This window comes from Oncorhynchus mykiss, chromosome 25 (genome assembly GCF_057628025.1).
Source record: "Oncorhynchus mykiss isolate SJ-2025 chromosome 25, ASM5762802v1, whole genome shotgun sequence".
NCBI classification, from domain to species: Eukaryota; Metazoa; Chordata; class Actinopteri; order Salmoniformes; family Salmonidae; genus Oncorhynchus; species Oncorhynchus mykiss.
In genome coordinates, this window is record NC_143046.1 from 27010380 (window position 1) to 27030881 (window position 20502).

Here is a 20502-nt window from a genome sequence, read left to right on the forward strand (position 1 = left end):
CCCAGTCACTACAAAGATACAGGCGTCCTTCCTAACTCAGTTGCCGGAGAGGAGGGAAACCGCTCAGGGATTTCACAATGAGGCCAATGGCGACATTATAACAGTTACAGAGTTTAACGGCTGTGATAGGAGAACACCGAGATGGATCACCAACATAGTAGTTACTCCATAATACTAACCTATTTGACAGAGTGAAAAGAAGGAAGCCTGTACAGAATAAAAATATTTGAAAACATGCATCCTGTTTGCAACAAGTAATATTGAAAAAAATGTGGCAAAGAAATTCGCTTTATGTACTGAATACAAAGTGTTTGTCACGTTCTGATCTTACTTCCTTTGTTTTGTCTTTCGTTTTAGTATGGTCAGGGCGTGAGTTGGGTGGGGTGTCTATGTTAGTTTTACTATGATGTTCTATTTCTGTGTTTGGCCTGGTATGGTTCTCAATCAGAGGCAGCTGTCAATCGTTGTCCCTGATTGAGAACCATATTTAGGTAGCCTGTTTTCGATTGTGTTTTGTGGGTGGTTGTTTTCTGTCTTTGTGTGTCTGCACCAGACAGAACTGTTTCGGTTGTTTTCTTTGTTGTTTTGTTATTCAGTGTTCAGTTTACATTAAAAAAGATGAACACGTACCACGCTGCGTATTGGTCCTCACCTTCTTCCCAAGACAGCCTTTACAGAACCACCCACCAAGAAAGGACCAAGCAGCGTGGTAACGGGTAGCGGCAGCAGCGGCCGGAATTGCAAGACTCCTGGACATGGGAGGAGATTTTGGACGGCAAAGGACCCTGGGCACAGGCTGGGGAATATCGCCGCCCCAAGGCTGAGCTGAAGGCAGCGAAAGCCGAGAGGCGGAGGTATGAGGAGGCAGCACGGCGGCGCTGTTGGAAGCCCGAGAGGAAGCCCCAAAAATATATTGGGGGGCTGGCACACGGGGAGTGTGGCTAAGTCAGGTAGGAGACCTGAGCCAACTCCCCGTGCTTACCGTGGAGAGAGAGGGACCAGGCAGGCACCGTGTTATGCCGTGAGGCGCACAGTGTCCCCGGTGTGCGTGCATAGCCCGATGCGGTACAATGCAGTGCCTCGTGTCGGCCGGGCTAGAGTGGGCATCGAGCCAGGTGCCATGAAGTCGGCTCAGCGCATCTGGTCTCCAGTGCGTCTCCTCGGGCCGGAATACATGGCACCAGCACTATGCATGGTGTCCCCGGTTCGCCAGCACAGCCCAGTGCTGGCTATTCCACCTCGCCGCACTGGCCTGGCTACGGGGAGCATTCAGCCAGGTGGGGTTGGGCAGGCTCGATGCTCGAGACCTCCAGTGCGCCTTCACGGTCCGGTCTATCCGGTGCCACCTCCACGCACCCGCCCTCCTGTGGCATCCCCCCGCACCAGGCTGTCTCTCTGTCTCCTTCCTACAGGTGCTCCCGCCTGTCCAGCGCTGCCAGAGCCTTCCTCCTGCCCAGCGCTGCCAGAGTCTCCCGTTTGTCCTGAGCTGCCAGCGTCTCCAGTCTGTCCTGGGCTGCCAGAATCTCCCGTCTGTCCTGAGCTGCCAGAGCCGCCAGTCTGTCCTGAGCTGCCAGAGCCGCCAGTCTGTCTTGAGCTGCCAGAGCCGCCAGTCTGTCTTGAGCTGCCAGAGCCTCCAGTCTGTCCTGAGCTGCCAGAGCTGCCAGTCTGTCCTGAGCTGCCAGAGCTGCCAGTCTGCCAGGAGATGCCAGACCCACCAGTCAGCCAGGAGCCGCCAGAGCCCCCAGTCAACCAGGAGCTGCCAGAGCCGCCAGTCAGCCAGGAGCTGCCAGAGCCGTCAGTCAGCCAGGAGCTGCCAGAGCCGTCAGTCAGACAGGAGCTGCCAGAGCCGTCAGTCAGCCAGGAGCTGCCAGAATCGCCCTTCACTCCGGAACTGCCGGAGTCTCCCTCCTGTCCGGTGCTGCCGGAATCTACCATTCGTCCGGTGCTGCCGGAATCTCCCGTCCGTCCGGTGCTGCCGGAATCTCCCGTCCATTCGGAACCCGTGGCTTGGGTCCTCAGTCCGAGGTCGGCAGCGAGGGTCGCCGCGTTAAAGAGGCCACGGAGGCGGGTAGAGAGGCGGAGAAGGACTATGGTGGAGTGGGGTCCACGTCCCACGCCAGAGCCGCCACCACGGACAGACACCCACCCAGACCCTCCCCTATAGGTTTAGGTTTTGCGGCCGGAGTCCGCATCTTTGGAGGGGGGGGGGGGGGTACTGTCACGTTCTGACCTTACTTCCTTTGTTTTGTCTTTTGTTTTAGTATGGTCAGGGCGTGAGTTGGGTGGGTTGTCTATGTTAGTTTTTCTATGCTTTTCTATTTCTATTTCTGTGTTTGGCCTGGTATGGTTCTCAATCGTTGTCCCTGATTGAGAACCATATTTAGGTAGCCTGTTTTCGATTGTGTTTTGTGGGTGGTTGTTTTCTGTCTTTGTGTGTCTGCACCAGACAGAACTGTTTCTGTTGTTTTCTTTGTTGTTTTGTTATTCAGTGTTCAGTTTACATTAAAAAAGATGAACACGTACCACGCTGCGTATTGGTCCTCACCTTCTTCCCAAGACAGCCGTTACAGTGTTATGTTTGGGGCAAATCCTTTCACAACACATCACTGAGTACCACACTTATTAATATTTCCAAGCATGGTGGTGGCTGCATCATGTTATGGGTATGCTTGTCATCGGCAAGGACTAGGAGTTTTTTAGGATAAAAATAAATGGAATAGAGCAAAGCACAGCCATAATCCTAGAGTAAAACCTGGTTCAGTTTGCTTTCCAAAATACACTGGGAGATAAATTCACCTCTCAGCAGGACAATAACCTAAAATACAAGGCCAAATATACACTGAAGTTGCTTACCAAGACGACATTGAATTTTCCTGAGCGCCAAGTTACACTTTTGACTTAAATCAGCTTGAAAAGCTTTGGCAAGACTTGAAAATGGCTGTCAAGCGACGATAAACCACCAACATCACATCACTTTAATAATTTGTAAAGATTAATGTACAAATATTATACAATCCAGGTGTGCAATGCTCTTAGAGACTGACCCAGAAAGACTTACAGTTGAAACCACTGCCAAAACAGATTCTAAAATGTATTGACTCAGGAGAGCGAATGCCTATATATATTAGCCATTTCTGTATTTCATTATCAATATATTTGCCAACACCTATAAAAACATGTCTTCACTTTGTCATTATGGGGTATTGTGTGTAAATGGTGAGAGAGAAATACAAATGTAATCCATTTAGGATTCAGGCTGTAACAACAAAATGTGGAATAAGTCAAGGGGTACGAAAACTTTCTTAAGAAACTGTAAGATTATTTAATCAAATTACTATTAGAGAAAATGTTTGCCTCAGTTTTACTACTGTAAAGGCTATGTGCAGAACAATTCAAACTTTACTATGGTGCATGGTTCATTCAAATACAGCCTCTTTGCTGCAACCAACACAGATCCGCTGTCCATGACATTGGTGCTGAAACGCCTACATATCAATAGAAAAGAATACTACTTATGACCATGGAAAGTTCCCTGGAATACATAGTGGATTACAAACAGTTAAAGTGCATGATGCATTTACAAATACAGCTGAAAGAAATATCGTTTTGGGGAAAATAATTATGATTCAAATAACAAACCTCTAGTGGGGAGTCTGGTTCATCCAGGATGTTATTTTCACTCTGCATCCGCTGCATCGTCCCTGTAGAACTGGGGTCCATTATCAGTACGTTCTGACTACAGGGTCTGACGAACTTACAGTCACTCTTTCTGGAGTCAGTCGTCCTGCACACCTCGTAATTGTACACGTGCTGTAGAGTTCCTGTCCCCAAGGTGTCTGCGTAACGCGGTGGATAATACGGAATAACCGGGAGATTGGAATGATAGAGGACGCGAGACTGTCTCCATCTGAATATTTTCACTGATATAATTACCACTAAACATGTGATGAACAGAAATGAGACTACAGCCAAAGCCAAGACTAAGTAAAAAGTCAGGTTGTCATTGTACTCCTTGTCGTGCGTAAAGTCAATGAACTCCGAGAGCACTTCAGGGAAGCTGTCCGCCACCGCAATGTTAACATTGACTGTAGCTGAACGAGAGGGCTGCCCGTTGTCCTCCACTACAACAATGAGCCTTTGCTTCACAGCATCTTTATCAGTGACTTGGCGTACAGTTCTTATTTCTCCATTCTGTAAGCCCACTTCAAACAGTGCCCTGTCCATCGCTTTCTGCAGTTTATACGAGAGCCAGGCATTCTGTCCAGAGTCCACATCAACAGCCACCACTTTAGTGACAAGATAGCCCACATCTGCTGAACGAGGCACCATTTCAGCCACCAGAGAGTTACTAGTCTGGACAGGGTACAGAACCTGAGGCGCGTTGTCGTTCTGATCTTGGATGAAGATGGTGACAGTAGCATTACTATTGAGTGGAGGAGAGCCTCCGTCTTGCGCCTTAACCATAAGTTTGAACTCTTTAATTTGTTCATAATCAAAGGAACGAACCGCATGTAAAACTCCAGTTTCAGAGTTAATAGATATATAAGTAGAGACGGGAGTTCCACTGATCTGCGTGTCCTCCAAGATGTACGAGATTCTAGCGTTCTGATTCCAGTCAGAGTCCCGCGCACTGACAGTAAATATGGACATTCCAGGAGAGTTATTCTCTGTGACGTAAGTCGAGTATGAGCGCTGATGAAACAATGGAGCATTGTCATTTACGTCAGATATTCTAAGGTGTAATGTCCTGGTGCTAGAGAGCGGAGGCGAACCAGAATCTGTCGCTGTTATGGTGATGTTGTATTCCGGTGTCGTTTCTCTGTCTAAAGCTACGTCTGAGATCAAATTATAATAACTACTTAACGACGACTGAATTTTAAATGGAAGGTTAGTATTTATAGAGCATGTAATCTGTCCATTTCTCTCTGAATCAGCATCATTAACATTTATAATAGCAATAGTGGTGCCAGGAGGAGCATCTTCAGACACAAGGCTAGAGAAGGACATGACGTTTATAACTGGTGCGTTGTCATTAACATCAACAACTTCAATGACAACTTCACTTGAGTCAGTTAAACCACCTTGATCCTTCACCTCTACCCTGATTTCAAATTTCTTATCTTTCTCGTAATCTATTTCCCCCGCAACTGATACAGTGCCTGTTTTTTCGTCTATATTGAAAATGTCAGCTAAATGTTTTTTGAGATTGGAGAAAGAATACGCAAGAACACCGTTTGATCCACTGTCTGCATCGCTGGCATTTATTGTTGTGATATAGGTCCCTTTTGAAGCGTCTTCCATTACAGAAGCCCTGTACACTGACTGGTTAAACACAGGCGCATTGTCATTGACATCTAGGACAGTTATCTCTATATTTACTGTGCCAGATCTTTGCGGATTTCCACCATCTACAGCGATTAGTTTTAAAGAGAGACGAGGATGCTCCTCTCTATCTAACGGTTTCTGAAGAACCATTTCAGCATATTTACTACCGTCCGGTTTCGCGTGTTGTTTTAAAACATAATTATCATTCGTGGTTAAGAAGTAATTCTGCAGGGCGTTTAACCCCACATCAGGATCCTCGGCACTAGCCAACGTAAAACGGGAGCCTATGGTAGCGGACTCGCTAATTTCAAATTGTATATCTTTCTTTGAAAAAGCAGGGGCATGGTCATTTACATCTATAATTTCTACAGTCACGCGGTGTAGCTCCATCGGATGTTCTAGAATGATTTCGAAGCTGAAGCTACACGGTGTGACGTCGCCACAAAGCTGCTCTCGGTCTATTCTCTCACTCACGACTAGAATCCCTTTGTCTGTCTTCAGCTCTGTGTACTGAATGCTTTCTCCGGATACGATACGGGCCCGGCCCGCTCTGAGCCTTTTCAAATCTAACCCCAGGTCTTGAGCTACGTTACCGATAAGAGAACCTTTCTTCATCTCCTCTGGAATGGAATACCGTATTTGGCCACTGACAATATGACAGAATGACAGGAGAAAAATAAATACTTGCCACCGCAGTCCACATAAACGCCATCTTACACATATAGGTTGAAGGAATCCTTCAGAAGCCATATCCAAGAATACAACAAATCCAATCAAAATATTCCTTATACCAGATCCTGAAACGGCGAGATAAGGGGAGATTAATAAACGATATATTATCTTAATCCAGGGTTTTTTAACCGTTCTATTGCATTTGTAATCTACATGTACCAGAACAAGTGTGTCTCTTCCGCGCCCCACCTCGTATGAAGCGCAGAGCCTCTCCCTCTCCTCTGATAAAGCGCAGTGATAGGGGAGGGGACGCCACTGACTGACAACACTGGACAGAAATTATTTCACTGATCAACAGCGGCCCTTAGAGTCCACGACATGAACATCAGATTAAATGTGAACATAAATCGGTTCAGAAAAAATGCAATACTTTACAGCTATACTTTTTCAAATTTATATTCAACCAAGTGCAAAGTGATATCTAAATAAATCACCGTTCAATTACTAGAATATTATGACCAGCATGGAACATAGTAATCATAAGATACTAAAACCTGTCCTATCCTCTCAGTCCTAGAATGGATCGTGCGTAAAAACATGGCCATGTGTCCGCCGTCCAAACCATGACTGAAAATACAGTCAAATACCTTTCTAGAGAGTTATTTTGTTCCCATTGCGTAGGCTACACAAGGCTGAGACTCTAGAAACTTTTCATCAATACACAGCAGTTCAACAATGGATACTTTGTGTGAGAGAGCCGAGCAAACCTCTGTTGCTGACTGACAGAAGTTGCGCTGTCCACACAGAGTGGTTCTGAAGTTGCATTTTAGCGCCGCAGCGTAATGGTTGTAGCGCTTCGTCACATACATTCTAAATAACATTCTACAAACTCAGCAGGCATAGGCCTACTATGATTGTCAAAGCTTTAATAAAAAAGTAGAAGATAACTTGGCCCCATAAAGTTTACCGTATATACAGAATAAAGTGCACATTTTAGAGATGTATTCCATCAAGATGTTGTATATTATTCAACATCAGCTAAACTCACCTCTAGTGGAGAGTCTGGTTCATCCAGAATGTTCTGTTCACTCTGCATCCGCTGCATCGTCCCTGTAGAACTGGGGTCCATTATCAGTACGTTCTGGCTAGAGGGTCTGACGAACTTACAGTCACTCTTTCTGGAGTCAGTCGTCCTGCACACCTCGTAATTGTACACGTGCTGCAGAGTTCCTGTCCCCAAAGTGTCTGCGTAACGCGGTGGATAATACGGAATAACCGGGAGATTGGAATGATAGAGGACGCGAGACTGTCTCCATCTGTATATTTTCACTGATATAATAACCGCTAAACATGTGATGAACAGAAATGAGACTACAGCCAAAGCCAAAACTAAGTAAAAAGTCAGGTTGTCATTGTACTCTTTGTCGTGCGTAAAGTCAATGAACTCCGAGAGCACTTCAGGGAAGCTGTCCGCCACCGCCACGTTAACATTGACTGTAGCTGAACGAGATGGCTGCCCGTTGTCCTCCACTACAACAGTGAGCCTTTGTTTCACAGCATCTTTATCAGTGACTTGGCGTATAGTTCTTATTTCTCCATTCTGTAAGCCCACTTCAAACAGCGCCCTGTCTGTCGCTTTCTGCAGTTTATACGAGAGCCAGGCATTCTGTCCAGAGTCGACATCAACAGCCACCACTTTAGTGACAAGATAGCCCACATCTGCTGAACGAGGCACCATTTCAGCCACTAGAGAGCTGCTAGTCTGTACTGGGTACAGAACCTGAGGTGCGTTGTCGTTCTGATCTTGGATGAAGATGTTGACACTCACATTACTACTGAGGGGAGGAGAGCCTCCGTCTTGCGCCTTAACCATGAGTGTAAGCTGTTTGATATGTTCATAATCAAAGGAACGAACCGCATGTAAAACTCCAGTTTCAGAGTTAATAGATATATAAGTAGAGACTGGAGTTCCACTGATCTGCGTGTCCTCCAAGAGGTACGAGATTCTAGCGTTCTGATTCCAGTCAGAGTCCCGCGCGCTGACAGTAAATATGGACATTCCAGGAGAGTTATTCTCTGTGACGTAAGTCGAGTATGAGCGCTGATGAAACAATGGAGCATTGTCATTTACGTCTGAGATTCTAAGGTGTAATGTCCTCGTGCTGGAGAGTGAAGGCGAACCAGAATCTGTCGCTGTGATGGTGATGTTGTATTCCGGTGTCGTTTCTCTGTCAAAGGCTCCATCTGAGATCAAAGTATAATAACTACTTAACGAAGATTGGATCTTAAACGGGAGGTTAGTAGTTAAAGAGCAGGTAATCTGTCCGTTTCTCTCTGAATCAGCGTCTTTAACATTTATAATAGCGATCGTGGTACCAGTAGGAGCATCTTCACACACAGGGCTGGAAAAAGACATGACGTTTATAACAGGCGCATTGTCATTTTTGTCAATAATTTCAATGACAACTTTACTGGTGTCTGTTAAACCTCCTTGGTCTTTAGCCTCAACTCTAACCTCGTATTTTGTATCTTTCTCGTAATCTATTTCCCCCGCAACTGATATTGTGCCTGTTGTTTCGTCTATGTTGAAAATGTCAGCTAAATGTTTTTTGAGGTTGGAGAAGGAATAGGAGACGACGCCGTTTGATCCGTTATCTGCATCGCTGGCATTTACGGTGGCAATATATGTGCCTTTCTGTGCGTTTTCCATTACAGTAGCTCTGTACACTGACTGGTTAAACACAGGCGCATTGTCATTGGCATCTAGGACAGTGATCTCTATATTTACTGTGCCAGATCTCTGCGGATTTCCACCGTCTACAGCGATTAGCTTTAACGAGAGACGAGGATGCACCTCTCTATCTAACGTTTTCTGGAGGACCATCTCAGCATATTTACTGCCGTCTGGATTCGTATGTTGCTTAAGAATGAAATTATCATTGGGCGTTAAATCATAACTCTGCAGGGCGTTGAGCCCTACGTCGGGATCTTCTGCACTCGCCAACGTAAAACGAGAGCCCAAGGTAGCAGACTCGCTAATTTCAAATGTAATATCTTTCTTTGGAAAATCAGGGGCATGGTCATTTATATCCAGAATCTCCACAGTAATACGACGTAGTTCGATAGGGTTTTCTAGAAGGATTTCGAATCTGAAACTACACGGCGTCACATCGCCACAAAGCTGCTCTCGGTCTATTCTCTCACTCACGACTAGAATCCCTTTGTCTGTCTTCAGCTCTGTGTACTGAATGCTTTCTCCGGTCACGATACGGGCCCGGCCCGCTCTTAGCCTTTTCAAATCTAACCCCAGGTCTTGAGCTACGTTACCGATAAGAGAACCTTTCTTCATCTCCTCCGGAATGGAATAGCGGATTTGGCCACTGACAACATGACTGAAATACAGGAGGAAAATCAGTACTTGCCACAGCAGTCCACAGCACAAACGCCATCTTACGCATTTAGGTTGAAGGAATCTTTCAGATGACATAGCAAACAAATAATAAAATTCAACACGAATATTCCTTAGACCTTATCCTCAGAGACGACAAGCGAAGAGGAAACTGATAGTGGAAGTGTTATTTTAATAGTCTATTAACTGTCTCCTTCACGTATCCGTTTGAGCGTGTGTGTCTCTCTCGCGCCCCGCCTGCTATTAAGAGCAAAGAGTCTCTCCCTCTCCTCTGGTAGAGCGCAGTAAATAGGGGAGGGGAGTCTACTGACTGACAACACTGGATATAAATTATTTCACTGATCAACAGCGTCCCTTAGAGTCCAAAACACGAACACCAGATTATCGTTGAATTGATAAAAACGTAGAAATTATGAATCACTTCACAGCACTACTTTCCTTCCAACATTTTTCAAATAGCTAGTTAAAAACGGTGCTTGGTGCAATCTCAATAAATTCAGTCACTGTAATACAATGACAAGGCAAATAGCAACAATATGATATTAAAGCATGACACACTTTCCTCTCAGCCACAATATGGAACACGTGTAAAAACATTTCCATGGATCCGCCTTCCAACCCATTATTGAACCACAGAGTAAAACAAGTATGTTGAGCTATATTTGACATATGACAAGCAGTCAACACTGGTTAAGTGACTATTTAGTAATTTCATAGTCACTTTATCAAACCACAACGGTTGGCACAAGGGAGCATGAGAGAGAGAGCGAAGCAGAAATCTGCTTCTATCATGACATAAGTAGCGCTGTCCACACAGTGGTGCTGAAATATCCTTACCACACTACCTCGTTTCTATTGTAGCACTTAGATTAAAAACAACTCAGCAGGCATACTATAAAAAAAATAATAATAATCCGAACAACGTGGAGTAATTTCCACTATAGTAGAACGTAATATGTTAACGTCAAAACCTCAATCTGAAAACTCAGCTGACAATATAAAAGCCAAAGCTAACCACAAAAATATGTAACTGCTGATTTAACTATGCTGTTGACTAGAGAAATACTGAGTACATAAACCTTTACGCACTATAACAAAAACAAAGGACAAATTATTTATTAATAAGAGCAGTATTTCAACCAACTGAGCAATATAATGTAAGATCCAATAAACTCACCTCTAGTGGCGAGTCTGGTTCATCCAGGATATTATTTTCACTCTGCATCCGCTTCATCGTCCCTGTAGAACTGGGGTCCATTATCAGTACGTTCTGACTATAGGGTCTGACGAACTTAAAGTCACTCTTTCTGGAGTCAGTCGTACTGCACACCTCGTAATTGTACACGTGCTGTAGAGTTCCTGTCCCCAAAGTGTCTGCGTAACGCGGTGGATAATACGGAATAACCGGGAGACTGGAATGATAAAGGACGCGAGACTGTCTCCATCTGTATATTTTCACTGATATAATAACCACTAAACATGTGATGAACAGAAATGAGACTACAGCCAAAGCCCAAACTAAGTAAAAAGTCAGGTTGTCATTGTACTCCTTGTCGTGCGTAAAGTCAGTGAACTCCGAGAGCACTTCAGGGAAGCTGTCCGCCACCGCCACGTTAACATTGACTGTAGCTGAACGAGAGGGCTGCCCGTTGTCCTCCACTACAACAGTGAGCCTTTGTTTCACAGCATCTTTATCATTGACTTGACGTATAGTTCTTATTTCTCCATTCTGTAAGCCCACTTCAAACAGCGCCCTTTCTGTCGCTTTCTGCAGTTTATACGAGAGCCAGGCATTCTGTCCAGAGTCCACATCAACAGCCACCACTTTAGTGACAAGATAGCCCACTTCTGCTGAACGAGGCACCATTTCAGACACCAGAGAGCTGCTAGTCTGGACTGGGTACAGAACCTGAGGCGTGTTGTCATTCTGGTCCTGGATCATTAATTTCACAGTCACATTGCTACTGAGAGGAGGAGAGCCTCCGTCTTGCGCCATAACCACGAGTGTAAGCTCTTTGATTTGTTCGTAATCAAAGGAGCGTACCGCGTGTATAACCCCACTCTCTGCATTTACCGAAACATAAGCAGCCACAGGAGTCCCGTTGACGTCAGTATCCTCCAGAATGTAGTAAATACGGGAATTTTGATTGGAGTCGGTGTCTTTAGCTCTAACAGTAAATATAGAGACTCCTGGAGAGTTATTCTCTGCGATATAAGAGTTGTACACGCCCTGTGGAAACACTGGGGCATTGTCGTTGACATCTGACACCTTCAGGTGAAATGTTCTCTTACTTGAGAGAGGAGGCGACCCTGCGTCCGTGGCGACTACAGTTATGTTATGTTCTGACACGCTCTCGCGGTCTAAAACAGCATCAGTTACCAAGGTGTAGTAATTTCTTAAATTAGATTTTATCTTAAAGGGGATGTTTTGCTCTAGGCTACAGCTCACATGTCCGTTTTCACCTGAATCAAGGTCTTTAACGTTGATGATACCGATGGTTGTACCCGGAGGAGAGTCTTCAGAAATCGGACTCGTGAATGACATGACGCTTATAACAGGCTCATTATCGTTTTTGTCAATGACCTCAACAATAACTTTACTCGAATCCGTTAAGCCTCCATGGTCCTTTGCTTCAATTCTCAGTTCAAACCTTTTCTCTTTTTCGTAATCAATCAACCCTGAAACGGATATTCTGCCTGTGGTTTCATTGATAGTCAACACATCAGCAAGACCACCATTCATGTCTGAAATAGAGTATACAATAATACTATTCGTCCCGCTGTCTGCATCACTGGCATTTACGATGGTAATATATGTGCCTTTCGGTGCGTTTTCCATCACGGTAGCCATGTACAATGACTGGTTAAACACAGGCGCATTGTCATTGACATCTAGGACAGTGATATCTATATTTACTGTGCCAGATCTCTGCGGATTTCCACCGTCTACAGCGATTAGCTTTAAAGAGAGACGAGGATGCTTTTCTCTATCTAACGGTTGCTGGAGGACCATCTCAGCATATTTTCTTCCATCGGCATTTGGATGTTGTTTTAGAATGAAATTATCGTTTGAACTTAAAACATACTCCTGTAGGCCATTAGATCCTACATCAGAGTCCTCTGCACTGGCTAACGCAAAACGCGCACCAATAACAGCGGATTCACTGATTTCTAAATGTATATTATTTTTCTTAAATATTGGAGAATTATCGTTAATGTCCAGGATTTCTATTGTAACGTGATGAAGCTCCATTGGATTTTCTAGAATAATTTCGAAGCTGAAGCTACACGGTGTGACGTCGCCACAAAGCTGCTCTCGGTCTATTCTCTGACTCACGACTAGAACCCCTTTGTCTGTCTTCAGCTCTGTGTACTGAATGCTTTCTCCGGATACGATACGGGCCCGACCCGCTCTGAGCCTTTTCAAATCTAACCCCAGGTCTTGAGCTACGTTACCGATAAGAGAACCTTTCTTCATCTCCTCCGGAATGGAATAGCGGATTTGACCACTGACAATATGACTGAAATACAGGAGGAAAATAGGTACTTGCCACGGCAGTCCACAGCACAAACGCCATCTTAAGTATTTAGGTTGAAGGAATCCTTCCAATGCCATAGCCAACAAATAATAGATCCAACAGAAATATTCCTTTTATCCTCAACAAATAGAAGAGCGATATTTTACTTATATTTAAATCCAGGCTATTTTCACCGTCTTCTTTCGATATCTGTAAAGACCAGAGCGAGTGTCTCTCTGTCGCACCCACCTCATGTGAAGCGCAGAGTCTCTCCCTCTCCTCTGGGCGGAGCGCAGTGATAGGGGAGGGGACTCTTCAGACTGACAACACTGGACAGAAATTATTTCACTGATCAACAGCGGCTCTCAGAGTCCAGAAAATGAACATACATTATATTTGAATCTGTAAAAACGTAGAAAATATTAAACAATTTACAGCACTAATTTGTTCTCAAAATATTTCAAATAGCTAGTTGAACACGGTGCTAGGTGGAATCTAAATAAATGAAACGTTAAATGACTATAATACTTGGACCAGTAAGGCAAATAGCAATAATTTGACACTAAATCATGCTACACTATCCTCTTAGCAATAGATTCGAACGTGCCTAAAAACATTTCCGTGGATCCGCAATCCAAAGCATTATTGAACAACATATTCCGTACGAAAGTGGGTTGGTTACTGACAAGCAGTTAACACTGCTCAAGGGACTCCATAGCGACTATTTGTCATAACACTGCCGTTGGAACAAGGGAGAGCAGACCTATGATTCTATCAGGACAGAAGTGGCACTGTCCACAGAGAGTGTTGCTGAAATGGCCACACAGCCCACATTGCTGCTATTGTGATGAAAACAAATCGGTAGGTATACTATAAAAGCCCAAACTAACCAATAGACAAGTCATCGCTTCTATTGTAGCTATTAGTTTGCTAACGTCGAAACCACAGAATAAAAACTCAAGTGCCAATGGAATTCTATGAAAGCCCAAGCTAACCACAACAATAGTTAACAGCTGGTTTGAATGAATACTGTTAACTGCAGAAATATTAAGTAGGCACAATAGGTAAAATGGTTACAAAGGACACTTTTAAAAAAGTATTGAAAATATATATTCCAACCCAATGAGCCATACTGTTAAAACTCCAACACACTCACCTCTAGTGGGGAGTCTGGTTCATCCAGGATGTTCTGCTCACTCTGCATCCGCTGCATCGTCCCTGTAGAACTGGGGTCCATTATCAGTACGTTCTGACTACAGGGTCTGACGAACTTACAGTCGCTCTTTCTGGAGTCAGTCGTCCTGCACACCTCGTAATTGTACACGTGCTGTAGAGTTCCTGTCCCCAAAGTGTCTGCGTAACGCGGTGGATAATACGGAATAACCGGGAGATTGGAATGATAGAGGACGCGAGACTGTCTCCATCTGTATATTTTCACTGATATAATAACCACTAAACATGTGATGAACAGAAATGAGACTACAGCCAAAGCTAAGACTAAGTAAAAAGTCAGGATGTCATTGTACTCCTTGTCGTGCGTAAAGCCCGTGAACTCCGAGAGCACTTCAGGAAAGCTGTCGGCCACCGCCACGTTAACAATGACTGTAGCTGAACGAGAGGGCTGCCCGTTGTCCTCCACTACAACAATGAGCCTTTGCTTCACAACATCTTTATCAGTGACTTGGCGTACAGTTCTTATTTCTCCATTCTGTAAGCCCACTTCAAACAGCGCCCTGTCTGTCGCTTTCTGCAGTTTATACGAGAGCCAGGCATTCTGTCCAGAGTCTATATCAACAGCCACCACTTTAGTAACAAGATAGCCCACATCTGCTGAACGAGGCACCATTTCAGCCACCAGAGAGCTGCTAGTCTGGACTGGATACAGAACCTGAGGCGTGTTGTCATTCTGGTCATGGATCATTATTTTCACAGTCACATTGCTACTGAGAGGAGGAGAGCCTCCATCCTGCGCTTTAACAACCACTGTAAGTTGTTTGATTTGTTCATAATCAAAGGAACGAATCGCATGTAAAACTCCAGTTTCAGAGTTAATAGATATATAAGTAGAGACTGGAGTTCCACTGATCTGCGTGTCCTCCAAGAGGTACGAGATTCTAGCGTTCTGATTCCAGTCAGAGTCCCGCGCGCTGACAGTAAATATGGACATTCCAGGAGAGTTATTCTCTGTGACGTAAGTCGAGTATGAGCGTTGATGAAACAATGGAGCATTGTCATTTACGTCAGAGATTCTAAGGTGTAATGTGCTGGTGCTAGAGAGTGGAGGCGAACCAGAATCTGTCGCTGTTATGGTGATGTTGTATTCCGGTGTCGTTTCTCTGTCTAAAGCTATGTCTGAGATCAAATTATAATAACTACTTAACGACGACTGAATTTTAAATGGAAGGTTAGTATTTATAGAGCATGTAATCTGTCCGTTTCTCTCTGAATCAGCATCTTTAACATTTATAATAGCAATAGTGGTGCCAGGAGGAGCATCTTCAGACACAAGGCTGGAGAAGGACATGACGTTTATAACTGGTGCGTTGTCATTCACGTCTAGAACCTCAATAACAACTTTACTGGAGTCTGTTAAACCACCCTGATCCTTTGCCTCTACCCTGATTTCATATTTATTATCTTTCTCATAATCTATCTGACCGGAAACAGAAATGGTCCCAGTCGCCATATCAATGTTAAATATGTCAACTGTATTCCCTTTCAATTTCGACAAATAGTACGATATTTGTCCATTTGATCCACTGTCTGCATCGCTGGCATTTACGGTTGTGATATAAGTGCCCTTCGGAGCGTCCTCCATCACAGTAGCCCTGTAAAGTGACTGGTTAAACACAGGTGCATTGTCATTGACATCTAAGACAGTGATCTCTATATTTACTGTGCTAGATCTCTGCGGGGTTCCACCATCTACAGCCAAGAGCTTTACAGAGAGACGAGGGTGCTCCTCCCTGTCTAACGATTTCTGGAGGACCATCTCAGCATATTTACTACCGTCCGGATTCACATGTTGTTTCAGAATGAAATTATAATTTGGGGTTAAAATATAATTCTGAAGGGCGTTGAGGCCTACATCGGGATCCACTGCACTCTCTAGCAGAAATCGCGCACCAACATTAGCCGATTCACTGATTTCAAATTGTATATCTTGTATTGGAAAAGAAGGAGCATGGTCATTTACATCCAATACTTCTACAGTCACGCGATGAAGCTCCATTGGATTTTCGAGAATAATTTCGAAGTTGAAGCTACACGGTGTGACATCGCCACAAAGCTGCTCTCGGTCTATTCTCTCACTCACGACTAGAATCCCTTTGTCTGTCTTCAGCTCTGTGTACTGAATGCTTTCTCCGGTCACGATACGGGCACGGCCTGCTCGGAGCCTTTTCATATCTAACCCCAGGTCTTGAGCTACGTTACCGATAAGAGAACCTTTCTTCATCTCCTCCGGAATGGAATAGCGGATTTGGCCACTGACAATATGACTGAAATACAGGAGGAAAAGAAGTACTTGCCTCCGCAGTCCACAACCCAAACGCCATTTTATACATTTAGGCTGAAGGAATCCTTCCAATGCCATAGCCAACAGCGAAGAAATCCAATACAAATATTCCGTATAATGGGTTCTCAGATCCCGCCAACAAACTGAAGAGTAAATATTCAAAGTATTATTTCAATACAGGCTATTTTCGTGTCCCCTTCATTTATCGGTAACATGTCTGGATCAGAGCGATGGTGTCTCTGTCTCGCCCCGCCTCATATGAAGCGCAGTCTCTCCCTCTCCTCTGTTTGAGCGCAGTGATAGGGGAGGGGACTCTACTGACTGACAACACTGCACAGAAATAATTTCACTGATCAACAGCGGCCCTCAGTGTCCAACATATTTACATCAAAAACCTTTCGGAAATAATTTAACACAGTACAGGATTAGTTCCTTTCCAAACTGATCCATATACAAACCACTAGCTAAACACTTCACTTTCTGCAATCTAAATAAATTAACGTTCCTAACTACAATTATATGATCATTTTATAGCCTACTAAAGAATACCACTATCCCATCAAACTCAGATTGGATCGTGCATAACAATTATTCCATGAAACAGTCTTGCAAACCATGGCTTAACATTACAAACCAATACCTATACATGTTGAAAGTAATATGCTTCGTAAAGGCTAAAATCTATAGCGACATTTGGTCAGAGGTACGAAGAAGGGATAATACACAGTGTGAGAGAGCGAAGCAGCCCTCTGCTGCTATGAAGACACAAGCGTCGCTGTCCACACAGGGTGGTGCTGAAGCAACATTGCAACACTACAGAGTTACAAATATATAACAGGCACTAACGCTCAGTTCGAAATAGGCTACATCTCTAAAAACACAGCACACATACAAAACGAACCTAAAACTTTTTATAGGTTACTAAAACAATACGCAATCCTTGATTTACTGCTATAAAATAGAGTAGAGAGAGAAACCCATCTACTGAGATACCGATAAAAAAGAGTGAGGAACCCGGGTAAAACAGTTGAGAAAAAGTTATACAAACAAACTTATTGTAAAGATGTATTGCAACAAAATGAGCTACTTTATTTAAACTCCAAGAAACTCACCTCTAGTGGAGAGTCTGGTTCATCCAGGATGTGCTGTTCACTCTGCATCCGCTGCATCGTCCCTGTAGAACTGGGGTCCATTATCAGTACGTTCTGACTACAGGGTCTGACGAACTTACAGTCACTCTTTCTGGAGTCAGTCGTCCTGCACACCTCGTAATTGTACACGTGCTGTAGAGTTCCTGTCCCCAAAGTGTCTGCGTAACGCGGTGGATAATACGGAATAACCGGGAGACTGGAATGATAGAGGACGCGAGACTGTCTCCATCTGTATATTTTTACTGATATAATAACCACTAAACATGTGATGAACAGAAATGAGACAACAGCCAAAGCCAAGGCTAAGTAAAAAGTCAGGTTGTCATTGTAGTCCTTGTCGTGCGTAAAGTCAGTGAACTCCGAGAGCACTTCGGGGAAGCTGTCCGCCACCGCTACGTTAACATTGACTGTAGCTGAACGAGAGGGCTGCCCGTTGTCCTCCACTACAACAGTGAGCCTTTGTTTCACAACATCTTTATCAGTGACTTGGCGTATAGTTCTTATTTCTCCATTCTGTAAGCCTACTTCAAACAGCGCCCTGTCTGTCGCTTTCTGCAGTTTATACGAGAGCCAGGCATTCTGTCCAGAGTCGACATCAACAGCCACCACTTTAGTGACAAGATAGCCCACATCTGCAGAACGAGGCACCATTTCAGCCACCAGAGAGCTGCTCGTCTGGACTGGGTACAGAACCTGAGGCGTGTTGTCGTTCTGGTCAAGGATGCTGATTTTGACTGTGGCATTGCTGCTGAGAGGCGGGGAGCCTCCATCTTGAGCTTTAATATAAATCTCAAATGATTTAGTTTGCTCATAATCGAAGGAGCGCACTGCTTGGATGGAACCTGTCTCCGAATTAACAGAGATGTAGGACGATATCGGATTCCCATTAAATTGAGAATCTATGAGCACGTAGGACATGCGTGCGTTCTGACCCCAATCTGAGTCGTGAGCCTTCACAGAAAACACTGACACCGCCGGAACGTTGTTTTCCACCACAGTGGCAGAGTATAAACTCTGCTCAAAAACGGGCGCATTGTCATTAACGTCTGAGATTCTCAGTGTGATGGTTTTACTGGCCGACAGGGGCTGGATACCCTCATCTACGGCGGTGAATGTAATGTTATATTCGGCATTACGCTCTCTGTCCAAAACACCATCTGTCACAAGGGTGTAATAGCTCTTTAGAGACGACTGGATGGCAAACGGGATCTTGGTATTTATCGAACATTCTACCTTTCCGTTTTTACCAGAATCGATGTCTTTGACATTTATTATAGCCACGGTTGTGCCACTGATCGAATCTTCAGATATTGGATTCGAGAATAACGTTAGTGTAATCAAGGGGACGTTGTCATTCACATCAATAACGTCAATAATGACTTTTGTGGAGTCCATTTGTCCTCCTTGGTCTTTAGCCTGTAAACCGAGTTCATATTGCTTATTCTTTTCATAATCAATTTGGCCAGTTACTGTTATTTTGCCTGTATTCTCATCTAAAGAAAATAATTCTGCGACGTCGGGAGGTACACGAGCAAAATGGTAAGTGACATGACCGTATGGCCCCTCATCTGCGTCAGTGGCACTTACAGTAGTCACTACAGTGCCTGTGGCTGCATTTTCGGTTACAGACGCTTTAAAAATCGAATGCATAAAAATGGGGCCATTATCATTGGCATCAAGCACAGTTATGTGTATTTGAAGTGCTCCAGATCTCTGCGGGTCCCCGCCGTCTACAGCAATCAATGTGAGAAGCAGTTTATCCCTTTTCTCTCGGTCTAAAGGCGCAAACAGATACATCTCCACATATTTGCTGCCATCGGGACCAGTCTGGATTTTAATGCTGAAATGATCAGTAGGGTGCAAGGTGTAGCCTTGCAGTGTATTGATACCGACATCTGGGTCTGTCGCACTCTCCTGTAATATCCTCGTACCCGGCAGAGTAGACTCTGAGATTTCTATTTGAATTTCTTTTTCAGTAAAGAAGGGCGAGTTGTCGTTAACATCTAGTATTTCCACCACAATGCTAAGCAGCTGCATAGGATTCATCATAATCATCTCGAAGCTCAAGCTGCAGGGCGATGTCTGTCCGCATAGCTGCTCCCTGTCTATCCTCTCTCCTACGACCAGTGTCCCTTTGTCTACATCCAACCTAATATACTCGCTGCTATCGCCGCTAACAATGCGAGCGCCACCCGATTTCATTCGTTTAGCGTTCATTCCTAAATCCTCCGCAACATTTCCAACAAACGAGCCCTTTCTCATCTCCTCTGGGATAGAATAACGAATCTGCCCGTGAATAATCTGGGCGAGGAAAACAAGAATAAAGGCCTGTACTTGCCGTTTAAGCGAGCGTCCATTTCTGGCAGAACCCGTGGACTCAAACCAAAGCATCGAATTCCACATGGTAAAATGTCAAATAAGACGACACAAGCTATATTCAAATTCGATTAAACACATCTGGTCACTGTTGAAACTCTAAGCTAGAATCCATCAATGTAATAGCTCGTGTAAACAAAAAAAGGATAGTGAAAAAAGAGCGCATTCGTGCTGAGCCCTCACTCTCTGACACTGAGGGAATATGGGAGGTACTGAGGAGGGTACAGCAGTGTTCACATCGGTTCAAGTATGATTTTAAGACCAACAGCGGCCCGCAGAGTCCAATATGAAAATAGTTGGTCACTCAATATAATGACGTGAGAAACGCATGCAATCATATTCTCTAAGTTATCAACGCCAAATGTACTTCAAGTACTACAAACAACGAAACAGTTATTTGAAGGAGAAAGACCACAACGGGATAGATGATGTAAAAGGCAAACATCACTTTACGAATTATCCTTCGAACCATGATTAATTACCTGGTTCAAAACACCAGGAGCACAATGTCAGCATAAGACCCTTCACCCATAC

The 20502-nt window shown here is 44.3% G+C and overlaps 3 protein-coding genes across 24 annotated transcripts in view; 1 reads left to right on the plus strand and 2 right to left on the minus strand.

The window, feature by feature from the left end:
- The window catches only part of LOC110504427 (protocadherin gamma-A11-like), a 244201-nt gene that overhangs the window by 106846 nt on the left and 116853 nt on the right, over positions 1–20502 (minus strand). For 2 of the 22 annotated variants that reach the window (XM_090219496.1, XM_090219494.1), the window contains exon 1: positions 14081–16519. The exons of 14 other annotated variants lie outside the window; for them this stretch is intronic. In XM_090219496.1, coding sequence (XP_090075622.1) covers positions 14081–16519 — 2439 coding nt within the window. Of the gene's footprint in view, positions 1–3639; positions 6435–7045; positions 9934–10583; positions 13202–14080; positions 16520–20502 lie in introns of those variants that run through there. 6 more of the 22 variants (XM_090219537.1, XM_090219493.1, XM_090219495.1 and 3 more) reach the window with 3 other exon arrangements.
- On the plus strand, positions 578–2350 carry LOC149971589 (uncharacterized). The gene has a single exon (XM_090219544.1). The coding sequence runs from the start codon at positions 857–859 to the stop codon at positions 2162–2164; it is 1308 nt and encodes a 435-aa protein (XP_090075670.1). The 5' UTR covers positions 578–856; the 3' UTR covers positions 2165–2350.
- LOC110504892 (protocadherin gamma-A5-like) lies at positions 17530–20377 on the minus strand. The gene has a single exon (XM_036970076.2). It carries the CDS (start codon positions 19993–19995, stop codon positions 17530–17532), a length of 2466 nt encoding a protein of 821 aa, XP_036825971.2. The 5' UTR covers positions 19996–20377.

Excerpts from the sequence above, each read along its gene's own strand:
- LOC149971589 (XM_090219544.1), top strand. The coding sequence starts at position 857 with ATGAGGAGGCAGCACGGCGGCGCTGTTGGAAGCCCGAGAGGAAGCCCC.
- LOC110504892 (XM_036970076.2), bottom strand. The coding sequence starts at position 19,995 with ATGTGGAATTCGATGCTTTGGTTTGAGTCCACGGGTTCTGCCAGAAAT.